Raw genomic sequence first — 21,734 nt, forward strand, 5'->3', positions numbered from 1 at the left:
TCTTCCTCATATAGTCTCTGTCTGTTTGCTGTAAAAGTAAATTGACCACTTGTAAAAGTCCTGTCTGGATCTTTCTGTAATGTAGATTTTGTTACCTTTCTTTTCACTGCATCTCTCTTCATTTCCACAGAGAGTTCCTATTTTTTTCTGTGCATAAAAACTGAAAGTACCTGGCTCTTCGAACAGAATCTCCTCTTCCTTTAAACAAGCTGGTAAACACTGCAGCTGATGAGCAGCAAAGGAAAACCACTCCCTGTCGTACTTTAATTGGATTGGGGAGATGAAGAATAGTTGTTTCTCCAGCCGTCATATTCAGCCATCCATCATCACTACTTCCACTGAGTGAACTTTAGAAAAAAACTTCATCTTGTTCCCTAGTGAAGTAGTAGAAATGCCATTATGATGTGCTTTCCTCCCTCTTCGTGCCTTTTTGCAATAATGCTTCTTTCTCTTCTTTTTTTGTCCCTTTTTTTCCTGTCTCTTGTAACTCTGCCTCCCCTTCTCATTCATATTCTCTCTTGCAGCCAGAGGGTGTTCAGGTTTCATTATGGGATGAAATGTATTCAAAGTGGGAGGAAGGCAGGAAGAGGAGAGGATGGAGAGATGGATGGATGGATGGCAGCTTGGTCAGGAAACACCTGAGGCTCGCTCTGTGTGTATGTTTTTGTGTGTGTGCGGGTGTGTGTGTGTTTCTATGCATATTTACTTAAAATTGGCATTCATGCCTGCCAGCATTTTCCGTTTCTCCATGAAACTGTGTGTACCCTGTCTGCACTGAGAATATTTCTGTGTATGTTTTTGCCAGGAATGTGTGCCTGCTTGCATATGAGCTTTCTCTCCCAGACTCCTCTGTTTATTTATCCCTATTATACACCTACACTGTCCCACGGCAATTCATAAAACTGTCATTAAATGTAATCTAAAGCTTTGTGGTCATAAACATAATTCCACTGTAGGCTAGGTTTGGTTATTAATGAACCTAATGATCTGGGCAAGCTATAAAAACGACTCAAAAATGTGGAAATCAGCGACTGCCTAAAAATATAATGGATCTAGTCCGTGTTGTGAATCTTAATTTGCGATATCAGGCTTGTAACTGTAAATTGCAATTAATTGAGCACATTCCTGAAAAATGCGAATAAAACAGATTACTTGCAGGCTGGATCCCAATCAAGCTCAAAAGAAAGTAAAATTGGTACCTGTTAAAGTAGAAGTACTTGTTTGATTATGTGAAACATTGAAGTATGAAAAAATATTTTAATTTCAGACTCATATAACAAGAATACATATTTAAATAATCTTTGACTCCAATGAACAACAGTGAGAGCCATTATGCACAACTGGAAAAAACATGGAACAGATGTGGCCGGTTGACCAAAGTTACGCCAAGAGCTCATCAAAGACTCATCCAGGATGTCAAAACAGAAACCAGAAATGCTTAACTAACTCTTCCATGAATGCAAAAACCTGCATTCATGGAAGAGTTCCAAAAGTAGGACTGTTTACACAATAACACCAGGACAGTAAAAGCTGATGTTTTGTCATATTTTGGTCTCTAGTTTGTATGGTAAAAGCATTTTGGCCAGTCAAAAACAAGTCAAACCTTTTAGAACTGCAATACAAATCATCTCCCTGTAATCTCAAACTAAAAACAGTTGGAAACGATTGTGTCAGTCACGCCATCTTGTGCTAGCGCTCTCACTTTCACCCACACACAACACATCAACAATGGCGGACCATATCCATGTTCTGTCTGTGCTGCTGTACCTCTTTAGATCATTCGGCAAAATCTGCTCATTGTGAAACAGCAAATAAAGACACAGATTACATGCTTCAGATCAGTGCACTCTATGTGTCCTACTGTTATATAAAATGCCTCTGGGTCAGAAAATGAACAAAGTTTCACCGCCTCCTACAGGCCAGGCATGTCACTACATCCTTCCCATTGCTATTTGTGTTTCCATTCCACTATGGTGTGAAGCCAATTTTGTCCAATGCACAACAAAAAATGTTTTTGGAAACTTGCCATGTAAAAAGGGTTTCTGTTTGACCAAAGCAAACACAGGAGCTCATCTAACATTTACCTAAAAAACATCCTGATGTTCCTCAAGAGTTTTGGGAAAAATAGACTGAAGACACAAGTGTGGCACTTTTTAGAAGCTTCTCTTCCCATTAATTTGGAAATAAATTAAAATTATTCCTAAAAAAAGAACATCTTACTGAGAGCCAAACATGTTGGAGGTAGTGTGATGTGGAGTGGATTTGTCTCTTCAGGACTTAGACGACTTACAATATAGTTGGTGAAACAAATCTGCTCTCTTCAAGGAGAATGTTTGGTCATAAATTTGTGACCTTCAGTCCAAGTGCACTTAGATTTTCTGCAGCTCAATATCTCAAACCCACCAACAATTCCACATTTGAAAATGTTTTATGAAATCTGCTTTGTTTCATTGCAAATTCCACATTCCACTGCTTTACTAGAGATGAATGAAGATTGTTTAATTTTTTTCCGAAAAAAAAAGAAACAATCTTTTTCATTTTTTGTTTCATCTGATTCTAATTTGGGACAGATTTGGGAAAATCTGTATCAAAGGAAAATCTGATTTGGGACACAGAGCAATAAGCACCTTCTACTGATTTATTTAAATGTTTAAGAGTCAGAAGACATGGCTGGCTACGACTAGCTAGCTAGCTTCCTCTCTAGTTTTTGAGTCGTCATCATATCCTTGTGCCTCCAATCAACCAAATTACAGAAAAGATTTCTCCCATTTCATAAAACCTGTTGGCCCTAACAAACCTGTTGAACGAAGCTTTCAGTTGTTTATTTATTTCTTGTGAAGACATCAGCGTTTCAGAGAGTTTTTTTCCCATGATTGACTGGTTTATTTTGTTCGTCAGGAGAGGAGAGCCACGCAGACGCAGAGTCAAGCTCCGCCTCACCAGATGACAGTGGGTACAAGAGCTGCAGCGGCAAAAACAGTAGAAACTACTGTGTATCCTTTGCTTCTCATTTCATAATGATAAGGAGACTAGTAAGTATATTTGAAGTTAATTATTAAGAAGCCATTATCGGTGTCCTGGCCGGGATTTGACTGATGGGTGGACATGACAGGCTGGCAGTTACCAGACAGCACTGAGACAAAATCAATAACAGGTCTGTTGTGGCGGACATGAGGTGACCACAGCATTATACCAGTGGATTACTGAGAGGCAGTGATGTGTCAAGAGTGTGCAGGAACGTTCACGCCAGAGATTTAAAAGTCGAGGTACAAGCAGTGTGTGTTCAAGCTGCTCGGGTTTCTTCCTCTGTTTGACTTCAGCTCGTGTCTCTGGTATGGAAACTGTTTGTATTCCACACTGTATGCTTGTACAGATGGTCCATTTGAGGGAGTGTGTTTGTTTGTGTTGTGGTCAGCTGCTCAATAAATCAGCAAGTGATTTAGTGCTGTGGTGTGAATACTCCTGTTAGTCAGATGCCTTTAATCATCCAAAGAGGAACAGACACCAGACAGAGATTATGGGAGAAACAAACACATTTTTGCACATATAACATTCTCTAAATGACCAACTTCCTACTATTCTTTTGGCAAAACAAGGTTGTATTTTTACATCATTTTTCTTTTTTGTTTAGGGGGGAATAATTCATTTATTCATTGCATTTTCCATTCCAGGTTTGTCCTGCTCAGGGTCGTAGGGGGCCCGGATCCCATTGCAGCTGTCACAGGCAGAAAGACAACCTTGATGGATTGCCAGCCACTACTGCTAGAAAGAAATTGAGTTTTCCTCACGAGTCTGTGGACTTCACTGATTTTAATCAAATGATTTTAATTTTCTATTGACATTTCCTAATGAGTTTTTTTTTTTTGCAATATTTTTCTGAACTTTAAATAAAGCATGGAAAGCACTAGGATTTACAACTTGTAGCTCATTTTAAATTAAAGTCACGTTCTCTTACTGAAAGTTAAATAGAGCTTTTAATCAAACTGGGAGGATTTTTTTTCCTTTTAATATAAAAATGAATAACTCATGAAAGAAATAGATTCACATTAATACTTTATGAGTTTAATCAGTTTCAAAGTTTGTAAATTAGATTATTTTTCCTTAAACTGAAAGTTTATCATGGTGTAAAGCAATTTCACTTCTCCTTATTTGGTTATAGACACATGCAGCACATCCAGCCTGAAAAAGCTGGAGCCTTTCTGCCTTGAGGCAAAGATTAAAAACCAAGAAGCTGCATTTGCCGTACATGCCAGGAGAATCTCAACAGTGAGCCCTTGAAAAGGGGAGATTTAAAGTATTGATCTTGAAGGAGTAAATAATAATGCACATGAAGACTTTGAGCCTCCCAAGTTCATTTTCCTCTTCTCCCAAATCTAAAGTCCCTGCACCTTCACAGACTTTGGCGATATTATTTCAGTTATTTCTAACATAAAATTAAAAGTATTTTTTATATATATATACTGCTCAAAAAAATAAAGGGAACACTTTAAGTGTTAAACACCTGTTTAAGTGTTCCCTTTATTTTTTTGAGCAGTGTATATCACAGGACAAACTGTTGACTTTGTTAGAACTTTTTCCTTCCTATCTGCAAAAATCTGCAATTTATTGTGTTGAGAAGATGTGTTCTCAACACAATAAATGTTAAAAAATGTCTGGTCTGTGAAAAAATTAAAGCAGAAATTTGTTGTTAAGACATTATTGTTGCATAAATGTGTAACTGCCTATAGAAATTTAAGATGAACATTTAAATCACAATTTTCTCCAATCAGTTTTATTAAAGCCATTTTTGACTTCTAAGAATATATAGAAATAACCCTAATTTTCATCTATTATTAAGCTGTTAATTTTATGTTTTTATTGTCTCAGGAATCAGACATAATTTATGATTTGAAACTATTTCTCCAAACCCATTCTCAGATTAACATATGGTAACCAAAGTGCACATGTTAGGGTGAATAAAATACTTAGTGATCATGTTAAGGTCTAAATATGCACAGAAAAAAAATCTTCATTCAGCATATGGAAGCAGTTTCCACATATTGCAGCATCTTAAGCTGCTGAATTGAGAAACGTACTGACTGTCTATAACAGATGAGTGCTGGAAATCTACAGAGCAAGAATTAAATTTCAAACAACTGGAAGTGTGGCAAACAAAGCTTGAGGAAGAACAAATAATCTTGCCATTAGTCACAGCTAGTAGGATGGTAAAGGTGGTAAATAAATGTCCAAATCTCACTGCTAGAGAAGAGCAACAAAATGTGGCATGGTAGGGTCACCAGTTATTCATAAAAGTCATTAAAAACAATCTACATGCCTGGTGTAAAGTTTCCTAAATGCAAGTGGCTCTTTAACTCCAAAAATAAACTCTTTATTCAGATGAGATTAAGATTGAGATTTTCAGCAACCAACATTCCAGGATTAAAGGATCAATACATTCACTGCTATTTAGGTTGTAAGATTTGTGATTGTGTGGGCCTGTTGCCCTTCTATACAATCTGGGAGTTATTTTTAGAGTATTTTAGAAAAACACCTGATGGTATCTGCACAAAAACTGAAAATGGGTTAGGATTTCAGCAAGAGAATGACTCAAAACAGATTGCCAAAAATGGTTCACCAGTCCGAACCTGACACCTATAGAAAACCTGTATGGTGAGCTGAAGAGAAATTAGAATAAAAGGGCCCAGCACTTAGACTGTCTAAAAAGTTTATATAAGGAGGAGTTGCTAAAGATCCCTCTCTGTATGCTCCAACCTCATGAAATGTGATGGCAGTTGATTTAATTTGAGTAGTTTTCTTTGCTAGTTAAAATCAATTTCATTTCTAAAATGCACACTGTGCTTCCTACACACACTGACTGATGCCACGAGTATTCAGATACATAAAATTAAGAATACCTGATTTATTTGTTTGCTAGATTACTGCTACTTTCTGGCTGCTGCTTCTAAAAACAATGCAAATATGTTGCATTATAAATTTGTATATCAGTGAAAAATTTTAGGTGCTTAAGTCTGAAAAGTCTTTACTCTCTACTCATGTTAAAATGTCTCTTTAAATAAATTCTGTAATTGTTGAACGTGTCTTAAGCCCTACATTTACAGCTGCAACTCCTTTCTGCATCACTGTGTAGCAATAATATACTCTTTGAAAGAGGCCACTTCAGCTAGCATAAATCTGTGTGAGTGTATATTCAGCTCTGCCTTCACTTAAACAATGCAATGTGCTTCAGCCTTGAGTAACCATTTTGCAGTGTTAGCTTTCTGCAGCACCGTGCAATCACATTAAAAAGACTTGCGCCATAAGGCAGGCCACTTGGATGAGTATAAATCTACATAGCAGCAATTTTTTTCCTCTCTCAATGAAAAGTTGAATAACGACAGTATGCTCCAACCTGCTGCAGTCACTTCTCTAAAGCTCATTGCAACCGTATTACAGGGTTGTCCTCAATGGAGAAGGACTCACACACGAGCATAAATCTGCAGAACCGGATTGAATCTGCAGGCTGTGTGCAGCGCACTAAAGGGGGAAGGAGAGCCCAGACTGTGTCATCAGATATCCTTTGGCCTAACATTGCAGACATAAAAGTGCCAGTGAGAGAAGGTGAGATGCGTGTAAAATGTGCTGAATATTGGACAACAGAAGGAGCAGAGCACAGTCTCTAATCAGGAGGAACGGCTGCTGCTTGGAGTGGTTGTGGCGCGACTCAAGGGCCTGACCTGCTCCCTGGATTCTGCTGAACACGCTCGGGGAGAAATCCCTTCAACACACCTTCTCCCATTTATAGAAATGTCTTCCTGTTTGCGTTTGCTTTTTGCTTGCAAACTAACTCTAGTTTGGTACTTTCCAAACTACTGCCAAAATGGATTTTAGATTTTTCAGCTAGGATAAAAGTGTATGAATATTTCATGAACAATATACTGCTGTTTGGAAAACCATCAAACTTGTATTGAAGAAACTGATATCCACATTTGATTCCAACATTTCAGTTGGAATCAGTTGGACTGTAACTTTGTTTCAATTCTAAACCCAGCTGTCATCTACACATAAACAATATTTCTGTTAAATTAATTATTATAAAATCTTTTACTAAATGAAATCAGAAAGTACATAATCAATATTGGTTTAAAGGGGCAGTATTATGTAAAGTCAACTTTTTTTGAGTTTTACATCATGTTATAATGTTATAACATACTTGGAGTGTTGCCTTGGTTCTTTCATGCATGTTTGAGGAATTCTTTAATCTCCATGGCAACCATCCAGCTGTGCAAAACACCTTGGTGGACCTGGCTCCGCCTTTAAGACACAGCTCCTCCTCGGAACTGTAGTTTCCAAGCTTCTGCCTCACAGAGCAGCCGTCCTCCGTAACTCCTCCACTCAACTCCTTCAGACTAGCCAGCAGGATTTAGCAAACACCTGGTGGAACTGAACATCTGCTAAGCTAATTATACAAGCTTCTTCTCAGTGCAACGCTGATAAAAGCATTGCTAAAGGATTAACAGAGAAACGATGTTATGACTTCCTGAACGTTTCAGAGAGAGCAGGAGTTTTTAAAGTGACAGAGCCTCATTTTTAAGTCATTAAATTAGGCAGCAAAATTTCTTTTAAGTCATATTTGACATATACAGTATTTTTATAACCACTGAAATTACCATAGTTACTTAATTATGCTATAAGATGACTGTAATAGCCTGAAGAACACATAATTCTGCCCCTTTAAGATAAAACAGAAACCCAGAAACATTCTTCCTTAACCCGGTGAAACAATGTTACTCATTGCAGCTCTGTGAACTACCTTCATCAGCCTTTATTCTGTGACTGATATCCACACCCGTCCTCTCACATCTCCAGACTTCTTAAGATATAATTTTGCTTCTGCTGCTTGAACATTAAAATGAGAAATTAACTTATTAGCTCTGTAGCTTCCGTTATTTTTTCTTCCTTTGCCAACCCAGTGGGTAAGTTATGCATATCGACTGCCTGGAGGCAGACAGGCTGCTGCCTGCTAATATAAAGCGTGTTCTCCTGTGAAGCTGACAGCAGTGGCCGACAGAATAAGCTCAGGAGGTAATTGGGGTCTTTAGTCTGCAAACCAATACTCTCCCTGGAAGACATTATTCACTCAGTGTAATTAGACACAAAAGGATAATATCTGCAGCAGATCGTGATAAAGTTGATCTTTGATTTAATCCCATGGCCCAAATGATATTTTCCTTCACACTGCCTGTTCTTGTGCATGTTTTTTTAATACTTTTTTAGGGTACATTTACAAAAGGAAAGTCCTTGGATGCTTTTGTTTGGTCCACTGTTATAACTGCAATACCATTTTGTCAAGAGCAGTTCATACAGTGCTGGTTTTTCAGAATATTTATAATTTTGGGATGAAGTTAGCAAATTTAGCTGCAAGCAGGATGAGACCAGATGCTCTGGGCCCTCTGACCAACAACCTGCATCGATATAAAGAAAGCAAAGGACGTCCAGCAACAGTGGCTTGTGAAGTCCAAAAGAAACATATATTTCCTGTAGCTGGTTTGGGTCAAGGGTCGTCTATTCATACGACGATAAACACACCAGCGTTTGCTTGGAAGTCGTCGTAAATCACCTCAAATAGTTGGTCTTAGTTCGTTTGATCTAAGACCCAATACACTCGAGGATTCTCTTGAGTGTATTCAAAGCTGCACAACAAGTCCAGACCAATGGGGGAAACAAACTCTGGTCCATTCAAGTGGACCACATGCGTATGGTTTTCAATACACCCTTAGTGTGCTAGACTGTGCAGATGGTCTTTTATAGAGCATTGCCATAAAACAGGCATCGCAATGTATCACCTTTGCAATTTGCTCCATATCCAGCTTTAATTGCCCTTATATAAAGGTCAAAAATAGTTTTGCTAGTCCAGTGGTTCAGGATTTTATTATGCCCTTTTTATTGTTATGACCTTGACTCTGTTCATCAAACTGAACATGATTGAGCATGTTTATCACAGGATTCATGTTTATCACAGGATTCCTTTCTTTGAATTGCCTGCACCACTTTAAAGCAATGAGACAAACTAAATCAGATGATACTGCCAGTAATTTACAATGACCTACTGAACGGTCCATCTGAAATGTTGAATGTATCAAATCTTTGCAGCAAATTAGCAAAGTAACAAAAATCAAACTCATGGCTTAAGGTGGTCTAAATTTAGCCTAGGACATTCAGGACTAAATGAGGTCCAATGACTACACAATGATGTGATCACGTTTCCTTTTCACTCAGAGTGAATTATTTTACAACCTTTAATTTATTACCCTGTAGAGTTTTATCCTTTTATGTGCCATGTTTTAACATAAAATGAGTCACTGTTTCTGAAAATGGAAACCAAAGTCATTATGTTCAGTACTGAGGACGCTTACAGAGTTTGGAAAGTCGCCCAGAAGATGTTCTCTCTGAAACGTTCTCTTTTTCTTTGGCTTGTTTTGTTTCACCCTGCAAAAGGCCACATTGATCCAAATGCTGCTTTGGACAAAGCATTTTAGCTTAACAGAGGTTGTGCTGAGTCAGGATCAATGACCAGGGTCCAGATTGGTGTCACAGGATGTCGCAGCTTTGAAAAACATATTAGACCTGCAGAGCTTAGGAATTTAAATGTAAATCACATTAATGCAGCCCCTAATTTATCTATATTTAGCTGTTTTAGATTTGTTTGAATGACAGGATAACACAATGATTATTTCAGGGAGAATTTTTATGATTTTAGGCTCAATAGAACAATTTATATTACTCTGGTCTTTACCAGGTTCTTAAATTGATTAAGTCTAACAAGTGCAAAAAAAAAAAAAAAAAAAAGATTTAATTTATTAGGCAAAAATTACATCAGCTGTGTGGAAAACCTAAGTACACATAATGATCCTTTTAGAAGCATCTTAATGTAGTTTTTTCTGTCTGATTTCAACAGTGTCACATAAAGGTGGAATTTTTTTAATATTCTTATATCCAATGTTTTCTTTTGTGGCAGCAATGTTAATCTCCCACCACACTGACCCCAGAATTCTATCTGTTTAGAACGGAGAGATTATTTTCTTAATCTTTTCAGTCAACCCTTTGGATTTTTTTCTCCCTTTATAATCAAACTTTTGTTTAACAACTGCATTTTGTATTTACTTGTATTGTCTTTGATCCATATTTAAGTTGATTTGATGCTCTGACACACTGAAGTGTGACAAAGATGCAATAAAACAGAGAGTCGGAACGAGGAAAAACACTTTTTGTCACCACTATATGTCCGGATTTACCATGTCTGGCTTCTAGTGCAGAATTATGATGTCGGTGATGTAAAAGTCGCAAGAAATGTATCATGACCGTTCAGACTGCAGATGATGGGGAAACTATAGAATATGTAACAGATTCGGTCCCATATTTGAAAGTGGCACAAATCTAATTTTCTGGAGGGTGAAAAAATCATAATTGGGCTGTTCAGGCTGCCGTGAAAAGTTGGATATGGGTTACAAATGGGCAAAAAAAATGGATTTTCGTTGCCTTTGACTGCTGTGTGAGATTCAGCTCTTACTATGTAGTCACTTTTTTTAGCATTATATTCTCAGATCTCGGACGTTCACCACTGGGAGGATGAATCAATGTCTTAAATTGCTTTCCATTATCAATAATGTTTTGTCTCTAAGTTTGGAAATGGCCTCATAACCTCCTAAAATTCTTATGTAGCAACAGTTTCTTTTTCCATGTAAATGCTGATATATTTTCACCTTCATATGGTGAACTTGTTTTTCACACACAGCTTCTCTATTTGGACTTAAGCTTTGTTTTTAGACAATAACGGTGTGGAATCATTTTGTTTTGCATACTTGGGAGTTCAATCTAAATTACTTTAGAATCTGGTGAAGAGCAGACAATTTTTATTGCATCTTCATTTCACTTTATTGACTCAGCATTTTTAAAAACTAACAATAACTGGTATCTTGAGGTTCCCATCAAAATAACAATGTATGCAATGGGAAGATGGACAGAGACATTAAGGTAATGCTTTACTTTCAACGCCAAAAAATGTGTGTCTAAGATTTATAATCAGAAAAAACAATATTGTCATAACAACTTCATATTTTTTCCATTCCAGCTAAAACAGTCGCAAAAAAGTCATCTGTATTGACTGAGATAAAAAAAAGATTAAATGTCCAGGAATTGTCAGGTTTTCTTTTTAGGAAATAACTGACTCAAACCATAGGAAAAAATTGTCAGGCATTAGTGGAGAAAAGTGTATGCATCAGCACAACGAATCAAGTAGACAGAAGCTTTAAAAACCGCTGACATTTCCAGTCACAAAGATTCTTAACCACTTTAATTCATATAAAGTGCAACCACACAAGGCAATCTACATCTACATCAGGAAGGCGTTTCCCAATGTTCGTTGTTCTTCTCAACATCTGGAAACTTCCCCATTACTGCGTGAGTGACTGGTAAACATAAAAACGATGGCCCGGGAAGAAAAGAAAGGGAGCAAAAACAATAAACAAATAAAATAAAGAAATAAAAAAAACTGAAAAAGAAAAGGAAAGTACCTTTCTTGTGAGTAGCTTCATTTTTCGAGCCTTTGGGGTCTAATAAAAAAACAGATCAGAATTAAACACAGCAAATACTAACACCACCTTACCAACTATACGTTGTTTGTCCTCATTAAGGAAAACAACATCTTCTTCTATCACGGAGCGAACAAGACAGCAAGGCTCGACTATCTAAGGTGTCGCTCTGCTGCCAACACTCAGCGAAGGTGAGTGTGTGGCAGAGGGGGAGACTTGAGAGGGATAGTGGGGAAGGCAATAGCAGGGAGGAGGGATGCAACGAGTCTGTAAGGAAACAATCTACTGCCATACTGCAGCGGGCAGGAGAGGAGAGGCAATGCACTGAGATGAGGAGGAGGAGGGTTGCAATGCGGCTCTGTCAAGAGGAGCTTAAATAAGACTAGCAAAATGCACTAAAGGAGATGCAGGAGGCCAGAGAGAGAAAGGAGGGCGAGGAGGAAGGGTAGGGATGCAAAGACTACATGTCAAACTGGCTTCATTTTTGGCTTTTTATTGCCTTAAAGAAAACTTTTATTTCTGTATTCTTTATAGCAGCATTGTAATGGTAAGTTACATTTTCAACCACAACTTTAACTAAAATTCTCAAATCAATTCTTTGTCCTTTCCAATACTTTCAATCCAGATAAAATAAAAGCACAGAATTCATAAATGATCTCCAAATGTGGAGTGAAACCCTATTTTCGCTCTTATTGGGCATCATTAAATTGAAGTCATTTGGCTGAAATGGAGCCCATGATGTAAATCTGTAACCTTTCACAAATGGGCCACATCATCTCAGTTTCAGAACTTTTGGACTGCAGCGAGGCTGATTTATAATGGAGAAATGCCAGCCTGCTAATGTCAAGTAACTGGAAGTAGAGGCCGAACGATTCATTGCTCTGCAGCGACAAGGCATTTTCCCTTTGTTCACTCCGGGAAAGTTAGTGCTCGACTGCGGACTCTGCCCGATGTGTCATGGAAGATTGGTGGCTTATTGGATTTATTGGATTTGTCTGGAAAGTTCCAGAAAGTGTAAGGCGCAAAGACAAAAAGTTGTGTTGCTGCTTTGATCAGCAGTTGTCCTATCAAAACCCACAACACAATCAAACCTGCTTGTCGTCTATAAACTTGGAGTAAGATATAGTGAATACTCATCTACCAAAAGTTTGTCAAGCAGAACAAATCTCTCAACATTTGGAAGTTGTCATAAGATGTACTTAGCAAACATTCAAAGGTATTTTAACTTTTGGAGCTTAGATTTGTTGATTGATATTCTATTTTACCTCCAAGCTGAACTGATTGAACCAGACCAAATCTGGCTCACTCTACTTGACAACTGCTACAGAGAGTGATGGCAACAGCACCGAGCAGAAGTCTGGGAGTAATACTGCAATCAGTCACTGTCAAACCCCTAAAATAGGAAATGGCTTTTATAATGTATTAAAAGCATTCACTGCCAACATAAACTGTTTGTAGGCAGGTGACTTAAACTCTATAATCTATCCGAACCCATTCCTAAATCTCTCTGTGTCCAGACTAGGGCTGTTGTAAACGAATATTTTAGTAATCGAGTAATCTATCGATTATTCTTACGATTAATCGAGTAATCGGATAAAAAAAATTTATAAAATAAACTATTGGCAAATCTGCAATAACACCAGTTAGTCCAGATCAGTCCAATATCTCCTTTTTGAGCATCTCTAACAGTTAAATGTTTGTAGTTTAGAAAGTTTACTTGTAACAGTAGTTTGCTTTAACCTGAAGAAAAGTTATACTAAGATATTAAATTATATTCAAATAATAAAGTGGCAGGCTCACAAATATGCTTATAAAAATGTCTATACTCCAGCTTTTAGTTTATGTATTTATCTTCAGTGAGTAATACACATACACGTAAAAGAACTAAGTAAACAACTCATTTAACTCTAACATTTTATTGATAATAACGCAATAACATTAAACCTCCAGTAAAGTTTCAAATCAGTAGTACAGCAAATCTCTTGCTTTTTGTTCTAAAGTTCAAACAGAAAAGATAAATAAAGAAAATACTTGATTTAAAAATAAAACAAGTTTAGACAAAATAGTAAATACTGCATTTTATACAATATATTTTAAGTCTAAGGTGCAACAAATTCCTTGCTTTTTTCAGTGCTAACACAAAAGAGTAAAAAAATATTCATTAGCTTTAAATAGAAAAGTTAAGGCAAACCAGAGAATACTGGTTGGATATATTGGAAAACAGAATGTAATCTATATGTTAGGAAAAAAATAAACTTACTCAAAATGTAAAGGTTTGAGTTTGTACAGAGTTCTGCAGCCTTAACTAGTCATGATAAAATGCAAAAATGTTGCTATTTTTATTAAAACGATGCTATTATTTATTCTTGATTGCTTAGGTATAAACAAATATAGAATTACTACAAAAAATATTAATCAAAAATTTCTAATTCATACATAACAGTAGCGAGAAGAAAAGACTGTAACTTTTCAGGATGGAAAGACACCAATAAATAAATGCTTTTCAGCTTATGCCTGTAATCTGTTGCTGCGTATTTTTATTAACAAACTTACATTAAGTCCTGCATAATTTCTCTCAGTTCCACCCTCACATACAATTTACACTACACCCGGTTAAGTAACCGCTATGTTTAGATGTAACGTTAGCAAAATAATGTGCCTCAATTTACATCTATAACATGGCAGATTATCACACAACGTAGTTAGCAAAGAGAACATAAACGTTACCTGTTGGCAACCGTGTACGAGTTGGATGCATGTAGCGGGTGTTTTCTCTTCAGATGCTGCAACATTGATGTCGTGCTGGTGTGGTACGCCAATTCTGCTTTGCAGTGGATGCATTGCGCTGTGTTGTCCTTTCTGTTTAGCCTAAAATGTTCCCAAACTTTTGACATTTTTTGTCGCTTTCGGGGTTCTCCTTCTTAGCATTCTCCGGTTCCCTCCATAGCTACAAACTTAGCACATATGCTCCAGGCGCTAACGGAAGTGGTAGCGTTGTGCAACAAAAAAACCCTCCGGCTAGACCAGTGTGCTGCGTATTTAACAGCATTGCTTATTACAATACAATAAATTTAGCGAAGCTTCGAGGCAGATAAATTTCCTCGAGGATTTTTTGTAATCGAGTTACTCGATGAATCGTTTCAGCCCTAGTCCAGACTAAACCCAGGCTTAACCTTGTGGTCAGGCAGCCTGTCGAACATCCCAAGCCTCGGTCTCCTAAGTGTTAAAAATCAAAGCTACTTTGTCTTTTTCATGCTGTATAATGCTCATCGCTTGAGGCAATTTACAGTGATGACAACAATCTAACTACTGGCTGTACAGAGATGATGTAGATGTGACTAAAAACATTGACTCTGTGCAAGATAACAAAGGAGCTACACTTGGTAGATTGCATTTCTTTTCATTATAGGTAGTGCTTCCAGACCTTAAAGAGCTGCTAACCATAGTTGTTTGACAGCCACAGGCAATGGATGCTTCCCCCTAAGAAGACATTATCCCCTGCTTCTACTTTTACCACTTTTAATCAAATTCAGCATAGATACTTGCAGTATAAGCTCGTACATAAAAATCTCTCTTAGTCATGGTTCAAAACCTACAGGAAGTTGATCCCTTTCAGAATGTTTTACTAAAAAGTTCAAGTAGATACGACTTAAAAATGGATCTGACACCAAATAAGACGTTTATGTCACACACCAAGCCTTGCAGAAAACTGTCCATTTTAAACTATGGTTCTGCACTACGAGACACAAAAAACATTGTTTTTTATGTAACTTTTGCTGCTTCGTGGCAGACATCAAATGATTAAAATAGATGGTCACGACATTGACCCGATACTTTTATAAAGTAGAATTTAATAGAAACAGCCTTTATTGTCCCACAAAGGGAAAAATCAGAAAATGAGATATCCAGTGGACATCCTGGTTAGATGCCCAGTCATCCTGTGGAGGACGCTTGCTTTGTTCTCAGGGTTTAAATCTCACGACCACAGGTGAGGAGTGGAACATAGACAAACCGGTAAGCTGAGATCTGATCTTTATAGCCAATCTCTTTTGTTGTTTTTTGACACAACAATCAGTTGACGTGCTGCACATTACAGTAGGCGATGCCCAAGTCCATCAATCCGACTCCTGCTCCACCATGTGATTACGTGTAAACAAAACACAAAGCTCCTTGAACCCCTCAGCTTGAGGCGGAGACTGACCTCAAAAGGAAATAATTTAATTTGCATGGGTTTGTTGTTGTTGTTATTGGTGTGTTTCTATAATATTTTTATTATTATTATTTCTACTGTCTCCTATCACTTAAAAAACATGGAAACAGCTTTTTGTTTGTGTCATCACAGTAAACAATCTCATAAAAATCTCTTTGCGAGTCTTTCTAAAACAATGCAGGGAGCTTGCGGCCACTTTTTCCCTCAAGCTAGTAATTAGAAGCGTGATCGGATTCACCGGAGGACTGAATGGCCTTTAATAAAGCTGTATTCCTCTTCTCTTAAACTTATTAGCTGTGGATGGGTGGACTGTTGAGGAAGGAAGGCAGAGTAATGTAGCTGTCAAGTCCTCTTACACATCCCAGATTAGCTTTGCACGCCTCAAGCTAAAGAGGGCCCATGTTTCAACTATCTTTAGATCACAAAAAAACAATAATGATAGGCGGTATTTGTAGCAAATCTTGATACCAAACATGGAACTGAAAAAAATTGAAGCTGCTACTTTAACTGTATCTGTGCAAATTTCCTTTCTGATTGGTGTCCTTTCCTCTTACATTTAAGTACATTTTGAGAGGTACCAGACTCTTGGCTTCCTTTTACCATTAACCTATTTTATATTCTTCACCTCACTTCCTCTGCCAGTCTGTCTCCTCCTGCTAGATGATGAAGCATGATCAATATCTTTGTGATAACTCCGGGGAGTGTCACAGCTCTGACGACATTAAAATTCCCTGTTTGGTTCAGTGTTTTCCCAGATCGAATTTAGTGGCTCAGAGAAGAGAGGTCTGTTTTGTGGAATATTGAAAGCACATTTGGACCTTTCCTCTGGGCATGGACGTCTGCTTTCTCCTGCAGCTTTCAGCTTGTGTCCTTCCTTGTAGTGATTCACAACATAAAAGAAGGAGAAAGGTGTGGAAATTCCTGTGTCCATTTCAAAGCTGCTGCAGAATAGAACCGAGTAATGCAATATCCACTGGTATGAATATAAAGGCAAAACATTCTGTGTTTTCATGTGAAACCCAGAGCTGCACAGTTGCCATCTGCCATATTTACCAAACTGCTTTCTGAAGCAACTCCCTCCAAGTCTGTAAGCCATTAGCATTGTTGCCTTTCCTTCCCTTTCCTTGCTCCCTCAACCATTCATTTCCCCCCTGCAGCCAGTCCCCTATCCCACACTCATTACCTTATGTCCATTAATCCCATTAAGTAGCCATTAAACAAGTGCTGATAAGACCAAATGAACGTCAAGCTCTGACAGCTAATAACTACCGTCCCACGTCGACATGTTCAACTCTGGCAAGGAGAAAAGGAGACACTATGTGAAACAAGTGTTCCAGCTGTGAAAAAGAAAGGGTAAAAGAAGAGCATCACACTCCCTCTCTGTTAATACTGGACTCATATCCACTTGTTCAGTCCTCAGTGGTAAAGTGACACAGCGGTGGATTTTCAGAGGGATTTTTTTTTCTTTTCACGCTCATCGTGGGGATTTCGGAGCAAACGGGAGGAGGGAGCATTGGCAAATCAGCTGAGGGAGCAGAGTGAAAGAAAGGATAACAGCTGAAAGAGGGAAACCACTGTGGCTGCTCAGTGGTGCCACAAATCAAATCCTCACACATCAGACTTTTCCCTGTTCTGTTTCTTTGCTTTTGAGAGAGTTTTTATGTTATATACATTGAGCTTTAATGTGTTTTTCCACTTAATAGTCTGGTAGACTTGGTTAGATCGGGGACCAAGGTTGCAACATTTGTTACATGTTCAGTTGGTACAGTTCGTTTTCACACTGCACTATGTCCAACGATCCAAACTAACTGAAAAGCCTGTTCACCCTCCTCACTTCTGGTGGCGCTGCATCAAGAACAACTAAAGGAAACAACACAAAAATCTGTGAAGAAGAAAAAGAACTTTCTTCTTCAAGAAATCTAAACAAAAATTAAGTGGAGTGAGATTTTAGTGGCCATGGAGATTTAATTTTTACAATTCTCCTCACTGGGTGGCAAAATAAATATATGTCCATAACCTGTTAGTGGCCAAAAGACTTTTTTTGCATCACATCTATCATATTTATACTCAAGAAAACCTGAAAGCCTTGGATTACCAATAAGAACTTCAAAGAAACATTGATCAGCTTTAAAACATGAATTAAACAAAAGTCCACGCTTCAGTTAGATTTATTTTAAAGGATTGTTAATAGCAGGTGTTTTGTTTAAAAAAAAAAAAATTCTCCTAATGGATTGTTTTCTTCCATTTGAATGCAAGTGAAGGTTGATTTTTTGATTATTATTTTAGTGTCATGCTGCTGCAATTAAAGATTGATTTTTTAAGGCTTTTTAAGCATTTTGCAGCAATAAATGTGTCTGGTAGTGTATAAATGGTCCCTTGCGAAATTATCCCTCCTTCTTGAACACACTTTCTAATGTTTTAACTACAAACTTCAGTGTATTTTATGTGGCTGTTAAGTTTAAGTAGCACAGAATTATGAAGTCAAATGAAAAACATCCAAAGTTTGAGAACTTTTCATATTGCACAGTGTGCCTTACATTTGTGTTTAGTCCTTTTTACTCTGGTACCCATAAATTTAACCAAATGCAATAACGTTTTAACAAAATGGTAGCTTAAAACTCAATGAAAAGCTATAACACCATCTTTTCCTCAGTTTGGACAAGTGGATAGCATCTTGCTCCAGGTAAAACTCATCTATATTTATATGAATTACATTGACTATGAGAACTGTAGTGTAGGTAAGATGCTGACTACTTATTACCTTTCAATTGATTCCCTTTCAGAAAAAAAAATCTAAGTTATTCCTTCAACTCAGGATTTATTTTCTTTAAGTTGCTTTTTTGTTGATGTTATTTAATGGATATATTTAGCTTTCTATCCTGAATCACTTGTGATTAATCTCATGTAATGTTATGTTGATGTTCTATATATATCTTATAAGCTGTTGAAATATCAAAGTGTTATTCCTTCAATAAGTTCAAACTGTAACATGAGCGGCACTAAGTTTAGACCAGCCAACATGTTCAGCGTATTTTGAGGCACTGGCCACTGCCTTGCAGGAGATTTTGAAGGAGAAAGAGGAGTTACGTAGTGGCAGTGTTAGCCAGCTCATCTATTTCTGATCGAGCCTAAAACTGGGGGCATGGTCGCTGCCGTCGTCCTTGCTGCTGCTCAGATTGAGTGATGAGGAAGGACGAGGTTATGGCAGAGAGGAAGAGGGGAGTTGCAGCATGAGTCTGTGCCATTCATCAAGACACATCCAACACAAAGGGAGGGGGGAGCACATGAACACGGCCACCAATAAACACCCTGACCCTCTATCTTTCACTCCCATACAAACTCATTTATCTTTACAGCATCTTGTGAGTTATCATCACAGAGAAGAGCAGATTAGTGATCCTTTTCGGGAGCTGAGCAGCATCATTTTGTTCAGAGAGCTGAAGTTTTGCTCGTCCTCCAATTTGTTTAAGGACTCAGTGATGGTCAAACAAGGTGAAGAAAGGGTGGGGAGTAGCTATGTGGCGTTCACGAACGATCCGATTCTTTATCATGAGTGATAGGACTCAAGTCTCAGTTAGTGAAAGCCGTTTCTTGCTTACTATGCTGTCTGCACACACTGCAGTAGCCCTTATTACTCTACTTAATTACAAAATGCATTGATTTAATCAGCAAATAAAAGAAACAGAAGAAAGGGCTCACTGTTTGTTTTCGTCATGGCGGCAGTCTGCGTGACCTGGTTGCTACACCGACGTAGGAACGTCATTTAGGCTTCATTTAGGGCAGAGAGGATGAGGGCGGTCATGGTGGCTCCCTTCTTCTTGATTTCTTCTTGCTTGTTGCTCTTTGGTTAATCTTCATTAAATGTTGTTTACCATTAGTGCATTGCCCTAATTGTTATATTTAATGATGCTGAAGAGGAGTTTTGTTTCTGCCAAAACAACTCAAGTCCACTTTTTCCTCTGCTGTTTGCTGTATGTTTCATATATTTTTTGTTGCAATTAGCACTAAGATGTTAATACACATAACAATTATACAAAAACAAACCCCAAAAAACCCTACAAGGTATGTGACATTTATAATTTGAAATTTTATGTTTTATGGGAATATATACATCTATTTTTTTCTGTAATAATATACTATGGTTATTTACTTAATCCAGGTTATTTAACTTTTTTGTGAACTTTACCCACAATCAAAATAAAACTATATTAAGATAAAATGGCTTAGAAATATTGATCATTTGAACAGTTCTTTGAAGTGAATGGGTCCTGAAAATTTGGTTCCCTTCAAAGAGCCATAAATCCATAACTAGTGGGAAGAAGGTTATCTGGAGGATGGAAAGAGGAGATGCATTTGGACATCTATGTGTCGATCACATTGTTTTTCTGTCTGAAGGACAGAGATGAGGGTGACGTTAGGAGAACTTAATGTTATTATGGCAAAAAGAATGAGGGCACAAATAAGTGCAAAAATAAACAAATACAAGGAACAGGAACAAAGAACAAAAAAGTGCTTTTGGTTTAAGAAAAACTGAGAATTTCCAAACATGAATGAAGGATGAGAGTAGAAAACGAGGAGGGGAGCATACTATTATAAGAATGACAAAGCAGGGGAAGAGAGAGAATGAAAGGATGGATGAATTCATGGATTATAAATGGCTTGTCCTGAATGTGTCAGCAGTGTTTCCTCTCCGTACTCCAACAGAGGAACCTGCTAAATCAATCGGAAGCTTTCTGCTCGCACAGTGGACACCCCCGAGTCATGATCACTGTAATTTCCTCTCACGCTGGTACTATAGTCGTAGCTTTGGGCAAATCTCATCTCTTTCCTCTCACATTTCCTTCGCTGCCTTAATTCTGCTGTAGCTGTGTAGAAAAAGTAAATCGGCTGGTGCTAATTTCACCAGAAGGGAAACTGTGTAGGCTGGAAGAAGCACTTAAAGCACTTAGGAAAATAAATTTGTGATTTTAACATGTAGATTTAAAATTGCAGAATTGATAATAAACATAATATACGTATATATTTTAACAAGAAAACAACGTCCCCTGCTGAGCACTAACTATCAAATTAAATTATACTTTCTCGGTCTCATGCTATAATACCTTAATGACTAAGCCTGGTGATTCCTAGCGGGATACAAAATTTAAAAAATGTAAGAACAGTTTTCTTCTTCACATAGAGAGACTTTTCAGAGTTTGACGTTGAAGCAAAGTGTTATAAGTGTTATGTGAACCAATAGGAGGCAGCCACATTGCTCTGCAAGAAACTTAGGAAACTTAAGGATTTGCTTTCTTACAGATAAAATTAAGAAGTGAGTTTCCAAGAGGGGTTAAAGAAAGTAAAGTCTCCACCTTAGACCTTTTCTTAAGGCCAAATAAAATTCACCAGTTTAAGGTAAAAAGGGGAGAGAAAGGATTTTGATTCAAATTTGTGCAAGTGTCAGAACTGACCCAAGTTAAAAGTGAACTAAACACCTCTTTAAAGCCCCTATACCAAAAAGGAGCCGCCAATAGCACTAGACACTGCACACAAGTCTGGTTTATCCCCCCGTGAGATCTCCAGCTCTCCCTTTGGTTGGGATTCACTGAAGTAGATATTGAGCTAGCTAACAAATACTTGTAGGGATGTACAGGCAACCCACTAATGAGATCAGTGAATAGATGAGTGTTACTTTTAATGCTCTAGATCAGGGATGTCCTGCAACTCTCTGATGTGTCCCTGGTCCAATACGTCTGAATCAAATACTGAAATACCTCCTCAGTAGGCAGCAAGTTTTCCAGAATCCAGCTAAGGACCTAATTATTTGGTTCAGGTTTGTTGAAGCAGATACATATCTAAAAGTCATCACTTCTTGAGGACTGGGGTTTGACATTTGTGCTCTAGACAAGAAATCATAAACTCATAGTTCAAAGTCAAATTAAATCTGATTTTGAATAAATTGAATAAAAAGTTTGCAA

The 21,734-nt window shown here is 37.6% G+C and overlaps 1 protein-coding gene across 4 annotated transcripts in view; it reads right to left on the bottom strand.

The window, feature by feature from the left end:
• glra1 (glycine receptor, alpha 1) overlaps positions 1 to 21,734 on the bottom strand; it is a 117,087-nt gene that overhangs the window by 60,993 nt on the left and 34,360 nt on the right. For 2 of the 4 annotated variants that reach the window (XM_032554666.1, XM_032554667.1), the window contains exon 4: positions 11,550 to 11,588. The exons of the other annotated variants lie outside the window; for them this stretch is intronic. In XM_032554666.1, the coding sequence (XP_032410557.1) occupies positions 11,550 to 11,588 (39 nt within the window). The remainder of the gene's footprint in view (positions 1 to 11,549; positions 11,589 to 21,734) is intronic. 4 annotated transcript variants of the gene reach the window in all.

The sequence above is a fragment of the Xiphophorus hellerii genome, chromosome 23 (genome assembly GCF_003331165.1).
Source record: "Xiphophorus hellerii strain 12219 chromosome 23, Xiphophorus_hellerii-4.1, whole genome shotgun sequence".
Classification (NCBI taxonomy): Eukaryota; Metazoa; Chordata; class Actinopteri; order Cyprinodontiformes; family Poeciliidae; genus Xiphophorus; species Xiphophorus hellerii.